The sequence below is a fragment of the Hibiscus syriacus genome, unplaced genomic scaffold (genome assembly GCF_006381635.1).
Source record: "Hibiscus syriacus cultivar Baekdansim isolate YM2019G1 unplaced genomic scaffold, ASM638163v2 tig00005459_pilon, whole genome shotgun sequence".
In the NCBI taxonomy this organism is placed as follows: domain Eukaryota; kingdom Viridiplantae; phylum Streptophyta; class Magnoliopsida; order Malvales; family Malvaceae; genus Hibiscus; species Hibiscus syriacus.
The window spans coordinates 381,924-399,705 of NW_024062058.1; the positions used below are offsets into that span (position 1 = coordinate 381,924).

The 17,782-nt window shown below is 33.4% G+C and overlaps 2 protein-coding genes and 1 non-coding gene across 3 annotated transcripts; 1 reads left to right on the forward strand and 2 right to left on the reverse strand.

The window, feature by feature from the left end:
• Nucleotides 1-1,412: 1,412 nt before the first annotated feature.
• On the forward strand, nt 1,413-6,892 carry LOC120199506 (glycerol-3-phosphate acyltransferase, chloroplastic-like). The gene is made up of 13 exons (XM_039200564.1): nt 1,413-1,734; nt 2,677-2,774; nt 3,335-3,421; nt 3,546-3,643; nt 3,943-4,000; nt 4,538-4,639; nt 4,724-4,785; nt 4,870-4,980; nt 5,094-5,172; nt 5,912-6,031; nt 6,102-6,215; nt 6,329-6,499; nt 6,615-6,892. Exons 1-12 carry the CDS (start codon nt 1,428-1,430, stop codon nt 6,461-6,463), a joined length of 1,371 nt encoding a protein of 456 aa, XP_039056495.1. The 5' UTR covers nt 1,413-1,427; the 3' UTR covers nt 6,464-6,499; nt 6,615-6,892.
• Nucleotides 6,893-7,576: 684 nt separating this feature from the next.
• Nucleotides 7,577-7,648, reverse strand: TRNAQ-UUG. The gene has a single exon. It is a non-coding gene; the product is annotated as a tRNA-Gln (tRNA).
• A 3,000-nt stretch (nt 7,649-10,648) lies between these two features.
• Nucleotides 10,649-15,205, reverse strand: LOC120199505 (bZIP transcription factor 16-like). Its single transcript, XM_039200562.1, has 13 exons — nt 14,978-15,205; nt 14,372-14,482; nt 14,215-14,271; nt 14,053-14,127; nt 13,793-13,882; nt 13,638-13,697; nt 13,368-13,534; nt 12,840-12,894; nt 12,060-12,102; nt 11,706-11,968; nt 11,369-11,446; nt 11,151-11,276; nt 10,649-11,040 (listed from the first exon to the last, which is right to left on the reverse strand). The coding sequence occupies exons 2-13, from the start codon at nt 14,435-14,437 to the stop codon at nt 10,936-10,938; spliced, it is 1,185 nt and encodes a 394-aa protein (XP_039056493.1). The 5' UTR covers nt 14,438-14,482; nt 14,978-15,205; the 3' UTR covers nt 10,649-10,935.
• Between the last annotated feature and the right edge of the window lie 2,577 nt (nt 15,206-17,782).

Consider the following 17,782-nt stretch of genomic DNA (forward strand, 5'->3'; position numbering starts at 1 on the left):
GGAGGGATATTTTAACGAGACTTCTATTTTATTTTTTTAAATAATGGAAACATGTCTAATTTTTTTATTAAAATATTAATTTATATTTCCAAAATTAGATGAAGTATTAAAATTTGTCATTTTTATCCAAAAATCACCCTAACAACGAAATGTTACATGTCAGGTATACTTTCTCCAAATATTATCAATCTAGTACCTTTTCTGACTAAGCGTGGATCATAAAGCGCGTCTTCGCGAGTACTGTCCGAGTTGGCACCACGGTGGAAAGGCACGAATCATGAGGTGTGCTTTCGCGGGGTTCTGTCCGAGCTGGTGCCACGTTAGAAGGTGCGGATCATGAAGCGCGCCTTCACGGGATTCTGTTCAAGCTGACAAAAGGCGCAGATCAATTTAAATCCAATCGTCCGCCATAAATACCGTCCAACCATTCGTCCCCCTCTCCCTTTTAACACACACCACAAACGAAAATATTATATTTCTTCATTCTATCTATATTTCTATTAAGTTTTAAAAATGTTTAATTATCATTTTTAGAAGCATTTTTTTATTATATTATAATAATTTTAATAGTTTATAATTTTATTATACTATTTTTATTACTTTTGTAGTTATAAAATGACATGTGAGTTGTTGTGTTTAGATGAGAATCATATTTTGAGTTATTTTTTCGATACGATAATAATTTTAAATTATGTTATTTTTTTATTATGAATGTTTTATTTAGTTATTTTTTAGTATTAGTTTATATTTTAATTTATATACTATTTATTTATTTAAGTGAATGACCGTATACTAGATTAATTTATTCGTAATATTAAATTAGAGATATCAAATCATGTCTAATCGTATTTAATTATAGCTGAATTCAATGACATAATGAAATATGAAGGAAATTACAACATGTTATGATCTGTGCCTTTCTATTGTAACGATAGCTTGGACTAAACTCTACAAAGACTTCATGATAGGTGCTTTATAAAAAAATATGTTAATTTAATAATATTTGAAGAAGAGATGTGATATAATATTTCATTATTAAAGTTTTTTTTACATAAACGTCCTAAAATAGAATAACTATTTATATGGCTTATCCTTGAGACAATAATGACAAGTGGCAATCATTGGAAGCAACGCATCTTGGTAACCTCCCCCAATGCATACCCCTACACGTCAGCAACTGCAGCTATTTTCCCAAATTGTCTGCCCTGGGTCGCTGTAAACCACGTGCTAGCGCTCCCAAAACTAAAGCTATAAAAGAAATAAAAAATTCAATTCCTACATTTCCAATTCTCCCCCCCCCCCCCGACTCGTTCAAAACAGATAATAAGAGAATTTCATTTTTCCTTTTGTTTTCTCCTCCTTTCAATCGTTTTTCTTTCTCTTTTTTTTCTCCATTTTTTTAATCAAAATCCAAAACTCTCTCAAATATGTCTTCTTTGCCTCTCCCATTCTTCAGTGCAACATGCACTAAGGAGGCATTGTCCTCCTCTATCAAATCCTCTTCTCCTTTGGTTCCGTTTCAGCGGCTTCAGCTTTTTCGATCTACTTCCAGAACGGCTACTACAACAACAACAACCAGGATCCGCTCTTCTTTGTTTTACTCCTTGAAAGTTAAAGCAACGGCTGAGGTCGTTCAAGATAAGGAATCAGGTGTAGCTGTCACCGGCGGCACTGGAGGCGGGAAGCCGGTGGTTGAGCATTCCCGTACCTTTATTGAAGCTCACTCCGAGCAAGGTTCGTTTTCTTCTTTTTTCTTTTTCACATTCTTTAAAATAAGTTTTTAATGCGTTTATTTTCTCTAACAGTTGGTATAAATGTTGTGATGTCTTCTTCTTCCTCTTTCCTCCCGAGGAGGAGTTCGTTATACAAATTACGAACATAAGGAATTGCTGTTGGACAAATCTGTTATGTTTTTGTGTTAGCCAACTGCATTTTTCCAATATAGAAGAGAAAACTAAATTTATTACCTCATAAAAATAGCCTTTAAGAAAAGGTCACTTTAGTATTTAATGAACATGTTTATGAATTATTTGCTTACCGCTATTTAAATAGGAAAATCCCAAGAAGTTTGGATTAAAACAAATTCGCTTAATATGGTGCTGAAAATAGTCGCTGGTTAATGAAATTAACAATTGAAAATGTTAAACTTGCGAAAATTTACCTTGCTTAACATTACGATTCTGCTGTTGAAATTTAGTTTACCTGACACAGTTTCTGTTAAGAGCTGTTCAGTCCGTTCATCCAACATTCCATGCGTTGATCAAGAACATGTTCAACTGTTCAAGCATTCGAACAACTGGCGTAATGAGTAATGACAATCTGTTGATTAGAAAGGATATATCTGGGGCAAAATGATCAAGTATGAGGATAATCATACTTTTAAGACTTTAGCAAAAGAATACTTACGAATAAATTTTAATGGTCCCAAAAAAAGACAAATGGACTCAGGTCAATTTGAGGAGCATGAAAAAGGGAGATATATTGGAAAGGGAATAAAAACATAAGGAGCTTAGAAAGGTTTGTGGATTGAAGGAATAATTGACCTAGACAAATAAAAGAGAATATTTCCCTACATTGAATGATCCTGTTGTTTAATTTTATTCACGTCCTTTTATAGTTCCAAAAAATGAACTAGAGAACTGGTTTTATTGTCTCATGAGGCTTATTTGTCTACAGAACTCCTATCTGGAATTAGGAAGGAAGTAGAAGCTGGAAGGCTACCTCCAAATGTTGCAGCGGGAATGGAAGAATTGTATCAGAATTATAGAAATGCAGTAAATTAATATGCTTAAACTCTTTCTTCAGTGCATAGCAGTGTATGTTTTGGATATGATAGGTTCTCCTCTGCATAAACTATGTTGTTCTAGGTTGCAACATTCCCTTTCTTGCTTATAGAAATTAGAAAGTACTATCAGTCTACTGCATTAAGCTCATAATTTAATAGACAATATGTTTTAAAATATCCGAATTTTCTTACTCTGAATGCATTATAAACCTGGCTTAAGATACACTATGTTTTATGAGAACCAGGTGTGTAAACAAGATAATGCTAAATAATTTGATATAACTTCTTTATAAAATCTAGTTTGTCTTTTTTTCTTAAAAAAATCATAATTGTTTTGAGGTCTGATTGGACCTAAATTTATACAAGAAAGAAAAAAAGGTGTATCTGCACTGAAAAATTAATGGGAGGGTATTCTGTCGAATTGCATGTTTTGAATACTTTATCACCTGTAAATTCCTGTACTTAGTAAACCTTATCACTCAATGCTTACCTTTTTGCTTGTACCTCTGAAAACTTGAAGAGAAATTTCTATGATGTGGCAACATTTAGGTTTTCCAAAGTGGACATCCTGCAGCTGTTGAGATCGTATTTTCGAACATGACAGTTGCATTTGATCATATGCTTTTGGATGTGGAGGTAACTGTACTTTTTCAGCATGATTCTGCAGTTTGTAAAATGTGTGTACTTCCTTTTTTAGGTATTGCATGAAGATTATGAATTTTTATGAACTTCTGTATGAAATATGACAGTAATCTTTCAGGATCCTTTTGTCTTTGAACCCTACCACAAGGCTTTGCAGGAACCGTTTGACTACTACATGTTTGGTCAAAATTATATCAGGCCTTTGATTGATTTCAGGTGAGCGGAGAACTTTTGTACCGTCCTATTCTGGTATCTGGAGTATTCTGGACTGATACCGATTTAGTTTATAGAAGCTTTCTTAAGATTCAGGATGCACTTTGCCGGAGGGATTTGCAGTTTTTCAATTTTATCTCTGTTTTATAAACCAAGGTATTAAATTTTAAGGTTAGTGGATGGGATATATAAATATATATATCTCAGTTGGGTAGGGATTATAATTCTTGCTTGATTGTTAGCTCTCTCTCTCTCTCTCTTCAAGTCACTTCTCTTAACATTTGTGTTTATTTTCGTTTCAGGAATTCATATATTGGCAATCTTTCTCTTTTCTATGAAATAGAAGAAAAGCTTAAGCAGGTAACAATGCTTAGTTTTATTTTTCATTTTACTGGGTTCTTCTAAACATGACCAAGCAAGTCACAATAATGCGGCAGCATGTGCTTCTCATGTTTTACATTTTGAAAAGATATACTGTTAAAGAACATGAAAAGCTGCTTGGTAGTAAGTTGATGAAATTTTTGTTCTGCCAGATGTGTTCTTTGATTATCTAATGAGAACATGCATATTAGAAACAAATACAAATAACAGTTTTTTGTACATGAAACTGGTATCCATCTTATTTTTATACCTTAATTTCATCAACTTTTTGTCTTGTCAATTTTACATTTCTATTATGCAAGCAAAGCTGAACTTGTATCTTAGTCTTGACAAGGAGCTTTTATGGTGTTTTACTTTCAACTTTGTTGGCATAAGCTAAAAATGGTCATACTAAGTTTTCAACATTAAGGATTTTTTTACATGCAACTGGAACTCGGGAAGTGCGTAATACTAGCTAAATATTTTACATTTACACTGGCTTTTTATGGAATGTAATTCTCAGAGAATTGGTTGCAGGGTCACAATGTTGTACTTATATCAAACCATCAGACTGAAGCTGATCCCATCATCATCTCATTGTTGCTTGAGAAAACAAACCCACAGCTTGCTGAAAGAAAGGTGATTCTCTCTTAAACGTCTTAATTTGCTCTAGTAGCCATTATCTATTTATGCCCTTGACCATACTTGGATTCCAAGCTACAGATTTATGTTGCTGGGGATAGAGTCATAACAGATCCTCTTTGCAAGCCTTTCAGCATGGGAAGGTACTCAAATAGTTACTACCTATTTTGATTGATTATTCAAAAGTATGCTAAAGAGCCCCTAAAACTGTTTTACAATCCTCTTAGGAATCTTTTATGTGTATACTCCAAAAAACATATGTATGATATTCCTGAACTTGCTGAGATGAAAAGAAAAGCAAACACAAGAAGTTTGAAAGAGATGGCTTTGCTGCTAAGGTACTTCAATAATGACAAACTGTCATGCTTTTAACTTAACATGGCTGAATCTGCACTATGGTCTTTCACTATAAATATGCTCAGCCTTAGACCAAAATTTTGTTTGGTTATAGGGGTGGCTCAAAGGTAGTATGGATTGCAGCAAGTGGTGGCAGGGACCGTCCAGATGCCCTTACAGAAGAATGGTATCCTGTAAGCTTGTGCAGCCTGTCTTTATAATCTAACTATCTATCTATTTATTTGTATTGTTTGTCAATTTTTTTTTTCAGTTTGTATTATATTGATTTCAGCTGGTAATAAATAGCTATAAAGTTTGAAATGGATTAGAGCTGCTTTCATTAGCATCTTTCGTCCAATCCGGAACATAATTTCACTTAAAGTTAGTATGACTCAGAGAGAGAGAGAGAGAGAGAGAGCTGGAAGAGACATATTCATGTCTTAGTCTGCTGCTTATCTTATTTATGATTAGTAACATTAGTTCAAAGCTAAGTGTGAAGCTTTAATCTTCTTCATGAGTTAACAGCAAGACGGTTCTTGTTAGGAGGGGGAATTTAAAATAATCTAGATTTATATGCTTGCAGACATATTATGTGCAGGGTTTGTTTCCTAAATGAGGTTATACTCTTGGGAGTTTTTGGCAGATCTTTTTTTACCACTTACCACGCTGTTTTCTCTATGTTATCCTTTAAGATATATTGAGAAGATCAGATTTTCAGGTTTTATTCACAGAAATGATTGATATGTGATGCCGCAGGTAACAAAATGTAGAATAGCATGTATTGATATATTCAAGGTCTGTAGATTTCTAAGAATACCATGCATTAGGGGATTTATATTTATCCAACAAACCATGACATTCTGTTTAATTGTCTTAATAAGAAACCCCCAAAAGACCTGATCCTTTGGACATATGTATACTCTTGGGTGTCAGGCACGTTTTGATTCTTCTTCAGTAGACAATATGAGACGGCTCATAGAACATTCAGGGGTTCCAGGGCATATATATCCCTTGGCTCTATTGTGCTATGACATCATGCCCCCTCCGCCGCAGGTGTGTATTTGTTTGTCAGTTTGTTGTTATATAAAATTTGCCCTCTTCTGACTCAGTGACATTTTTTAAGGTAGAAAAAGAAATTGGGGAAAAAAGAATAATCACCTTTCATGGGGCTGGATTATCAGTAGCACCAGAAATAAGCTTCCCAGAAATTGCTGCTGCTTGTGAAAAGTCTAAGGAGGTTGGTTGAATTGTGTTCTTATTATACTTGCATTTTCTGATACGTGACCTCAATAGGTATTTGAAAAGTTAATCCAGTTCTGATTGGTATGAGTTGGCTTTGCTGTTGGGCAGGCCAAGGATGCATACACACAAGCTCTGTATAAGTCTGTGAATGAACAATACAATGTCCTTGAATCTGCCATACATGGAAAACAGGGTTTAGAGGCATTAACTGCAGGTGTCTCTTTATCGCAGCCATGGAAGTAATCAAAACCATACCGTGGTCCAAACATCTGCAAGTAGGCAATCGGCAAACTTCATTTTTTCTGTTGTCAAGTGAACGAATAATGCTTTCTGCTGTGTTAGTGATAACTGATTACCTCCCAATACTATATCTTATTCGATTTGGTTTAATTATCTGCAGGCTGAATCTTCTCCGATGCCGAATTTTTGTACTCTTTTCATCGGATTCATAGAAAGATTGCTCTGCAGAAGGAACCCTATTTATTTCTCGATACCTATCGATGACATCAACAGCAGATTTAGCTTTTATCGGAGCCAAATCCATCAGAAGCAATGCTATCTCCAGCAAGTGCCGCTTCAGGTTTGTTCCGTACAGATCTTATTTCCTAGAAAGACTCAATCCAATAGTCCATAGGCAATTCTTATGTGCATATGATCCATTGAAATTCGACGTATCACATCACATTCACTGGGAAAAAGTCATAATCTAGAAGCAAACATGCATACCTTGTGTACGAAAGCAGGCAACGCAATAATGCATCATATTGGCTCTTGTAATTTGGAATCCGAACACAATTTAACTCATTATTTTGAGAACAATTTACTTGCTTTCTAACTTCTTCAAGAGAAGGCATGCCTAATTTATTATTTAAGAAACGAAAATGTTCGCTTCTTATCAATGATCGAAAGCAGTGAAATATGCAATGAGACTTGATTATTTTTATCTGAGAAACGAAAATAATGTATATGCATTCCTTTTGATGAATCATTTTCATCAAAGCACCCATTTCCACTTTGCTTATGGTCAAACAAATGGCGGCTTTTAAGACTCGTATCAGTATTTTAAATTCTCATAAGCTGGTGCTGCCCACCTTTGATTGTGAAATCTGGGGTAAAGTAAAGATGTGAAACGATTGGCCTATATCTTAATACCTAATGATTTGAGGTGGGCTAATTTGAAAGCATGGATCTCAAAGTTTCAATCCAAATTCAATTATGTGGAAAAGGAAAAAATTGACAAAAAAACATTATAAAGGCAACTGGATTCAAAGTCCAGAAAGCTAACCACTACATCATCGAACCAGTTCGATATTTAATATTATATTCATATTATAACAATTTGTTTTTTAAAATCCAAGGTCCTACCGGGAGTCGAACCCAGGTCGCTGGATTCAAAGTCCAGAGTGCTAACCACTACACCATAGAACCAACTTGCTTAAAACGGCATGTTTTAATTTATTTATATATATAGTTACTCTGTTGAGATATGAGAATATGGGAAACCTTGCAATGCTATCTCTCACCAGAATTTGTTTTTCATATTTAAACCAATATATAAAGACACTGTGGGTAGGTAAAAAGTCGGCTATATTTCACGATTCATCATTAATCTGAGCAAGTAAAATGCAATGAATTTGAAAATGATCAACTTGGAAAAAAGGTAAATGAAGTTGTTAACAGTTGAGCGACTAGCCAAACCCACCAACTCTTTTACCGTTTTCAATGACCTGGGTTTTGCTTAGGGATCGCAACGGGTCGTGTTAGGTTGGGTTTTTGTCAATCCGACGTGATCAGAAAATATGTATCTTATATTTGACTCTACTTGACTTGACCTAGCCTAAAAAATATATAATCGCTACTTGATTTTCACCCGGTTCGAATTTTTAGAGTATAAATCCGATCTGACTCGACCCGACAAAAAATAATGATTTAATTAAAAATAATATTTTTAAATAAAATTACGTTATTTTTCTCAGTTCGGGTTGGAGTTTTTTCACCCTTTTCCCTTCACCCGACCCGAACTAGCCTCTTTAAAAAAATCTGACCAGACTCGACCTGAACTCGAAATATTTTAAAAAAACCTGATCCTATCAGGTAGGGTCGGAGCCCGTCGGATTCAGATTAAATTGCCATCTCTAGTTTTACTCCCCGTAGGATCAGTCAGGGATGGACCGAGGGGCACCTCAAAAATTTTAAATTACCATAAATTTTAGATTTTTTCTATTAAAAATATGTTTTCGCCCTCTTGAAATTTTATAAATTCAAATTCGCCTTCTCCTAAGTTCAAGTTGATCTCCTATCATAAAGTGTTGCATCTATCCCCGTAACCAGTAATTCTCTTTTTCCAAATTCGGACACATTTATTTCATAGTAAAAATATAAACCTGTAAATCGAATCGGTTCTGTTGTGTAGTACTAACCAGTAATTCTCTTTTTCCAAATTCAGACACATTTATTCATAGTAAAAATATAAACCTGTAAATCAAATCGGTTCTGCTGTGTAGTACATTGCAAGCTTATTTAGTTGCTTACAGGGTCTTTTGTAATTGTAACTCAAATCTCTTCAATAAGGATTATATATATATTAAGATTTCTGGATATTGAAGTTAATGTCTGTTTTAACAGACAAAAAAGCAGGCAAACGTTCAACGATCACTACAAAACTAATTTTAAAGTTCAATTATCTTGATTTTTTTGTTAATTCGGACCGACTTGGATCGTACATATGATTTCGGTGGATGAATTTTCCAATAGAGTTTTTTTGCGTACACAATAACTCTAACTCGAGACTTACTTAAACGATATCAAACTACATAGTACTTGAACCAACTCTTTGATAATTATCTTGATTTAACGATTTACTTTTACGGTTTAATAGCAGTTGATGTGAATTCATGTTCTCAAATGAGACTGAAGCTGTTGAAATCCGAAACATGTTTATACAAAAAAAAATGATGTTTTGTTTATGTTAGGTAGGACATTAATATTGATGTAACGATACTGAAAGTATTTTCATCATAATAATTGATTATCATTTTTAAATAATAATAATAATAATAAGTGATTTCTAAGTCAAATTCTTAATTATTGCATGTATAAGATAAGCTTAGTGTCACTTTCGCTTCTAGATTAATATTCAATATATAAAACAATCCATCCAATGTGTTTTCCTTCTCATTCACTCAATATAAATGAAATGTTTTCATTATCTTTAAGATCATGCAAATTATGTATGTCACTATCTATAAATATTATGGAGCAAGTAAACATCTTCTCTTGATCTTGAAATTAAAACTATATGGTTGTCCTTTGTTCCCATATGTAATGGGTAATGGGAGGTAAGATAGTAGGTTGCCTCCAACACTAGGTTGAGAACAACTTCCGTAGGAGACCTCCAAATTATGAAATGCCCTCAATGTGACTTGATCCCACGACCTCAAAGTTAAGAACCTTGTGCTCTACCAACTAAACTGGATGGTCATTTCTTTGAAATTAAAACTATGATACTTGAAATAACTAAATGGGTAAACTCTATAAACAGTCCTTTGAACTTTTAGGATGTTTTACATTTTGATCATCAAACTTTTCATACTTATAATATAATTACCAAACTTTTAACTCACTTTTATTATATATTGTCAATTGCTTTTTAAAAAACGTTGATGTGACACGTTAGTTTAAATTTAAATTTCATGCAATGAGTCCATTCATTAAACTAACGTATCACATCATCTTTTTAAGGTCAAGAGGAGTAAAATACTTTTTTTGAGAGTGAATGTGTAATTTATAATTATCCTATAAAATTTTAAATTATATATATTAAATATGATTTTTTTTTCTTTGCGGGAATGAGGGGCTGTAGCCCTTCCTAGCCTTAATATAGCTCTGTCATTGGGTTTAAAGTGTACGACCGAAACAATTTGTAATAATTTTAATTACAATAAAAAATATTATAAAAAATATAATATTTTTAATTTTAACTTAAAATGTTATCATATCCATTTTAAAAGGTTATATTTTTCTATAAATTTTTTGATTGCAACCGATTTCTGTTTTTTTATTTTATATTAACGAGTTGTATTTTGGACACTTTCGGATTCAGTTTCAAAGTTCATGGTTTTTCATTGTTTGTAGACAAATTAATAACGCTAAAGTATGGTGATTCTGTTGTGCAACGAAACACGTGGCTAATATAGGACGTGATTGGTACGGGTTTTCAGTTTTAACTTTAAACTTTAAAATGTTACGCAATCGGTAAGAAAAGACAATTCCAACCTAAAATATTACCCTTATTTAGAGTTATTTCACTCTAAAACCAATTTTCAAACGATAAAAGCAAGGAAACTAAGGGGAATAAATGTTGAAAAAATCGATGAACTGGCACCACCACAGAATTAATGAATCAGAGTTCATGACTTCCCAGGGTTACACATTCAACAATCATATTTCAACATAAACAAGCTCGAAAAGTTCAACTGTACCCTTCTTTCAATAGAGAAAGGTATCACATGATATCAATCTATATAGCATCCTATGGCTTTGATTGCAAAGCCAAGCCAAATCACTGGTGAAGGATTCTAGGGAGATAAAGGGATCCTAAGAGCTACCAAGGTCAACTTTGATAAAATTTAAACATGCCATGCAGAATAAAAACTTTCCCTAGCTAATTTTGTTAGGTTGTGCTCCAGGAGACTGAAAAAAAGGGTGTATGAAACCTAGTGACTACCCTGCACAGTCTCTGTTTGATCATCATTATTTCTATGTTGGTCATTCCTACTAGACTTCAGATCGTCATGCCCCGGAACTTCCCCTAGCCTCTCCTGCCATTATGCAACTGATATTAGGAAGCGAAATTATGCAAATAGGTTTGGAGAGTAGAAACATACTAACAAGTTATAATATTTTGTAAAACGAAGCAAGAAAATATGACCTTGAGAGAGGTATTCTCTGCATGAAGCTGCTCATACTCGCTCTTGAGCCGATTAACTTCTGATCTAAGGTTGGCATTCTCTTCCTTTAGGGCTTCAGCACGTTGAGCCAGCTCGTCGCATTCCGCCTGATTCAATAGTAAGCATTTAGATATATAACTCATATCTGGGCCTTATGGCAGATAATAGGATATACAATTTCTAAAGGATACTTCAGTACCTGCTTACGCAACCTTGACCGCCGAGCAGACTCTCTGTTTGATTGCTTCCTTCTCTGTCTTTTAAGCTCCCTTTCATCCTATATCCATAAATCAGTCAGTGACAATTACATACAACACCAAAAGGGAAGGCAATGGAAAAACACATTCTTAGAAGCACATAAGCAAGGGAATAATGCAGCAGTTCATTGGAGGAGAAAAAACTTGATGTGAAATCCTGCAAATTTAGTGTAAATTTCACATTTCATGGACAAAAGCATAGCACTGCAGCCAAAAGAAAATATATCAACACAAAGGAGATATTGAATTTCACTATGTGAGTATGTTCAGGGAGAGAACCGGTAACCAAAGCTGGGGCTGAACACCGTCCCGAGATGCAGGGGTTACGATTCCTCCGGCAACTGGGGTCGAAGAAACCTTCGCGTGCATTGCAGGAACATCAGATGAAGCTGGCGTCCCCCAGTAGTCCATCCCAATATGTAAATTAGTTGTTGGACCAGGAACAGCTGTGGCTGCCCCAGTAGTTGGTATAGGTACAATGGCCGTTGCTGTATTCGCTATTGAATGGGCTGAATTAGAACCTCCATTCTGAGATGCTTCACCTACATAAGAACCATTGAAGACATTCTCAGAACACATACACAAATGGCAATAAAACAATGCAAAAATATCATGACATTATCACCATCTAACCTTCTCCAGAATCTTTTCCACCTCCAGACTTCAATTGCGATTCCTAAAAAAGAAGAAAACATTTTATTGCATAAAATTGACCTGGAAAAAAAGATAACAAGACGATATAGGTGAATGCCTGAATTTGAATAAAAATGAAATATTTAAAGTTTTCTCATCATTGGAAGAGTTCCAAGAGAAGCTGCAACACATGGGGAGTTGTAATAGAGATGATTATTGGAGACAGCTTTGCCTTTCTTCAATAACCCCACTCCACAATGTTTTTCCAGGACATACAGAAGGCCCATTAAACTTTGTTCCCAAGTATTAGATAAAAGAAAATGTATCCAAACAGTTGACAGGCTAACTCCTAGTAGCTATAAACAACACAATTGAGGAGCTACAAGAGTATTACAGCTTCCAGAGAGAAAGAAAAGACCCTGGAGGCAGTTCCATCCAAGACAACTTATTTTGAGATTAGTCCCATTCTCAGGCAATCAACACTGTTAACTATTTGCTATTTAATAGAACAAAGGCAAATAAACTGAAACATCAGTGTATGCAGTCACTTCAAAACCTAAGTATTCATATCCAAACTGAAATATTAGTTGAGATGGGGCAAAAATACATGAAATTGCAAAGTACTGCCCTGGGATCATATCATTCTGGCAGGTGGTTCTCAATCTCTCCAAGACAGAAAAAATACATAAGCAAAGCATGGTTAAAATGATAAACTAATAAATGAAGATGGACAATTAAAAATAATAAACAAATATAAGTGGCAAGAGGCCTTGCACTCACATTCTGAGAGTTTGCATCACCGCCTTCGCTTGAACCTTCACTTCCACCGCCAGCACTACACATGCATGGTAAATATTCAACGGTCAGCCAAATTACCTAGGGCAATAATTATGGTAGCAGGTACAAGAAAATAATGCATGCTCAGATGAATTAATGCATTAAAGAAACCAGATATTGAATAGTTGATTTTAGCCTTGTATGATAACAAGGACTATGACAAAGCACTTCTCAAAGTTTCTTAACGCTTAGCATACAAGAAATAAAGAGAGTAACATAGGAGATCTACTCACCAAGCTTCTTCAATAAAGGACTTCATTGATTTCTCAATGAAACCCAATTGCAACTGCTGTGCTTTTTTCTGTATTACTCAATCGTATAAAAATTTCTCCATGAGACTACATATGAAGGTCAAGAATACCCCCCTCCCCCAGTAATTGACATGGGATCTAGTCCTTGTAACTAACAAGAACACAAACTAACAACCAAAATCTATGCAATAACTGCAAGATCATTTCTTTTCTGCCATACCTTTTAGAAACTCCGTTAGCAGAAGCTCCTGATGTTTTACCAAGATTACTGTTCTTTCCGGTAATCATGTTCAAACTGCCTAAACTCCCTTTTGATCTTTTTACAGGTAACTTTTCCTTCACTTCAGGAGGCTTGCCATCAATCTCTGTGCTTGCAGGAGTATTTCCCTAAAAATATCTAGAGTCAATCATTTGGAAGCTGAACATAAAGACATTTCTTCAACAAAAAAAAAACATATCATAAGACAAATTATGATAAACTGCTGCTTACAGAAGCCTCTGCAATACCATTTGGAGAAGGCATAGCAAAAGGACTAAAAGGATAAGATCCCTGTCGCAGATTAGATCATGTCAAAACAATGGCTCCAAGTCTTGAGATAGTGTGACATAGGAAATAAAACCTAATAATGGTTCAAAAGAACATACTGGAGGAAGGGATGGATGTGCATATATTCCATGATGAGGATACATTGCAACATAAGGATGCGGTGGGGTACCATAGGGAGGCATAATATGCTGCAACAAAGAAAGAATTACATGAAAGCTTTATTAATCAGCAAAAGAAATCATTAAATCTTGATAGTTAATCATGCCACCAAATCTTAAAGCTCTAACAATTAAAAGAGAAAAGTTTAACAATCCTAACAATGCACCATCCTAAGATACCAATGCAAAACCATAAATACCTGAACACCCCACATATATGGGGGAGCTTGGGGACTTGAAGTCAAGAAACCATGTGGAGGAATGGGAGAATATGCCTGTTAGCAACAAATACCACATGTAATGATTAGAATAACATATGAAACTTGAATATAACATATTGAAGCTACAGATTTATAACAAACCTGAAACCCAGACCAGTCTGCATTTACCATACCCGAGTTAATGGTTGAAGACGCCTCCTGAGATACAAGAAAATCATTGAAACAAACAAACATACTTGTGAAAAAGAACAATCAGAACATCATAAACCAAAATTTTCAAAGAACAATAAAACAATACCTGTGTAGCAGGCGGTGTCTTTGGCTCCTTTTCTTTTGCAGCTTTATCCATCTCACTGCTTTCCATTACTCTATTTCCACCAACAAGCTTCTGAAAGCCCCTAAAAAAATTCTACAAATAGAATGCATAATTCAGTCGCAATATGACACTATGCACCTTTCCCTCACTATATTGTATATTCATCTAAAAGAATGCAATTTATCTAACCCTATACAATTTTCACCAAAAGATTAGAAGGGAAATTAACACGAAATAAAGTGTAGCTTCTCATTGAAAAAAAAACCCCTTAGGATATATATACTGAGTTGCTTTAGCCCCTATCACAAATTCCCCCATTCGCATTACAAACAATTAAAAGGTTAAAAACAACTAAAAAGATAAATGTCCAAATATCATATCTCTATCTTTTTTTTTTTTTGCTTTTTTCTTAGTAAACAGGCACATAACATTAAAGAGAAAGAGTAATAAGTATCCAGTAGGATGAACAGAAGCAAATAGCTTAAAAAACAGCTGATAAATCCGACGGGAAGCAACTAATGGTGTTGACTAATTTGCAAAATCTATTAACAAACAAAAAAAAGCTAATAAATTTGAAATTCGAATTACCACTGAAAGAACAAACCAAATTGCAATGAAACCCAAGCCTAATCCAGTGAATGGAAACGAAAATTTGGAAGCTATGAGCTTGAAATTGAATTAGGGCACGATTGGGAGACTAGAGGTATAATTTGCCCGCGTATCTTTCCTTTGTTCTTTATCCAGATAAATCAAGATCAGGTGTTTGATTTTAGGGTTTGTTAATTGTATTTTGGGGTGAAATGGAAGACGGGGAAAGGTTCATTGAGTTATTCTGTGAGTCGCCGTACTTAAGTCAATTTCACCTTTCTATTTTCCTTGACCATGCGAAATCTCAACGCTGTCCTTCAATTGTTTATTGGGTAAACTATGTATTTAGTACCTAAACTACTAGTTTTAGTCCGTTTTGATACCTAACTTTCACTTTTTATAAAAGCATACATAAAGTTTAGTTATTGTTTCATTTTAGTATTCCGCCGTTAAAAAACTTTAGTTTTTGTTTCATTTAATTATACCGTTCAAAATTTAATGTTAAGTTTTGAAAAAGTTGCATGTTTAGGTACTAAAACAGGCCAAAACTGATTGTTTAGGTACTTGACGTGTCAAGTTTTTAACGACGGGGTACTCAAATGAAATGAAAACTAAACGTTATGTATGATTTTGAAAAAAATAAAATTTTAGGTACTAAAATGGATCAAAAATGATAGTTTAAGTATGAAATGCATAATTTACCCTTGTTTATTTTTAATGTTCCTAAATTAAAGGTAAAAATGCATAAGAGGTCATTGTACTTTTGAAAAACAACCAATGTAACCCTTGCATTATTTTTCTCTCAGTGACACTCTCCAACTCAGAAAACAAACTCAATGTGGCCCTTTGATCAACATTTTCCATCGTTGATCGTTACAGTGCTGACGTGGGAATTCACAGTTCTGACATGGTAGTCCATCTATCAAGTTTGAGTTAGCAATTTAGTCCATCTGTCATGTTATCAACCACCATGGACTGTCATGTCAGCATTGTGAATTGTTACATTAACATCGTAACGGTCAACGACGAAACATGTTGGCCAAAGGGCCACATTGGGTTTATTTTCTAAGTCAGAGGGTCATATCGAGAGAAAAAATAATAGAGGGCTAATTTGCTTTTTTTTCCTCTCAAAAGTACAAGGACATCTGATGACTTTTTTCCTAAATAAAATTTTAAATTAATCTTAAATTATCAAATATTTCAATTATTTAAAATAATATTATTTAGGGTAAAGTATACAAATGAACCCTCGACTATATAATATTATTTTATTAAGTCCCTCAACTATTAAAAGTTATAAAATGGTTATTCGACTATAGAATGTTGCTTTGACAACTCCCGACTATTAAAGTTACAAAATGGTCACTTGACTATTCATTATGTTCCAAATTCGTCATTTTTTCGTTAAAAAATGAATGTTGGTTAAGTTAGATGTTAACATGATGACTAGGAAATTACAGTTGTTCGAGATTCCGGATCAAGTTCTATCATATCACAATCAACAAATTAATATTCAACTTAGAATACCATCCATTTTTTAAAGGAAAAGGACGAGTTTGAAATGTAATAAAAAGTCAGGTGATTATTTTGTAACTTTTAATAATCGAGAGACTAAGTAAAATAGTACCCATAGTTGAGGGACCATTATATATTTACCCTATTATTTAAATAATTTAAAGATATAAATTGTTTTATATTACAAAAATAAAAGAATTTCAAATTTTAATTAAATTTTTTATAAAATGTTAAAAATAAATATATTACTTAGTCTTCATCATAAAAACAAAGAGAAAAAATTTTAAAAAAAATAAAGGGAAAAAATTAAAAAATAAAAATTAATTCAATCTTAGAAATAAAAAATCTTAAGTCATATCAACAACCTTTCCTATATTTACTTGAAAACAAATTTTTATAAGCTTTCATGCTGCTAGGGGTGTTCATTCGGTTAAAACGATGGCTGGTCGAATCGAATTATCATTAACCTAATTTTTTTCTTTAACCGTTAATCGAACCGAATAAATTTCGATTAATTCGGTTAATTTTTGAATTAACCGATTTTTTTATAAAAATTTCTAAATTATATAAAAATTGAATAATTTTTAATTAAAAAAATTACAATTAATTTAAATAATATATAATTATAAAATAAAAAATTTATATGCTTTTTTAATTAATTAATATTGATTTAGGTTTAAAAGTTATTGGATCATAAATTATTAATTGAGTTTTAAATAGTTTGGGTTGAGCCCATATGTTATATATAATATATTTCATATTTAAAATTTAATTTCTATTAATTCAGTTAATTCGATTAATTAACCGATTTCGAACCGAATTAACTGTTAACTGAAATCTAAAAAAATATTAACCGTTATCCGACCAAATTAATTCGATTGCCGACCGAATTAACCGAACTAATTCAGTTCGATCGTTTAATTCGGTTAAAGCCGAAAAATGAACACCCTTACATGCCGAGCGGATGTACATGGTTCGAATTCGTTGTACACCAATTATTTCGAGAAAAAACATTAAATTTAGTTTAATTTATTAATAGAAATAAAAAAAAATGTGCATACCCAAAATGTAGTGGCGGATGCACTAAGTCCTCGTATGAGTCAAGTGCATCACTATTATTTTTGAAAAAAATGGTTAAATTTAACTTAATGTATTAAAGGAAAAAAATTAAAACTTTTGCATACCCATTATTTAAAAAAAAAGAAAATTAAAATTTTAAATCTCATTTTTAAATTTATGTATCCGTCATTATCAAAATGTTTTACAAATAGAATATTAAAATTTTAGACC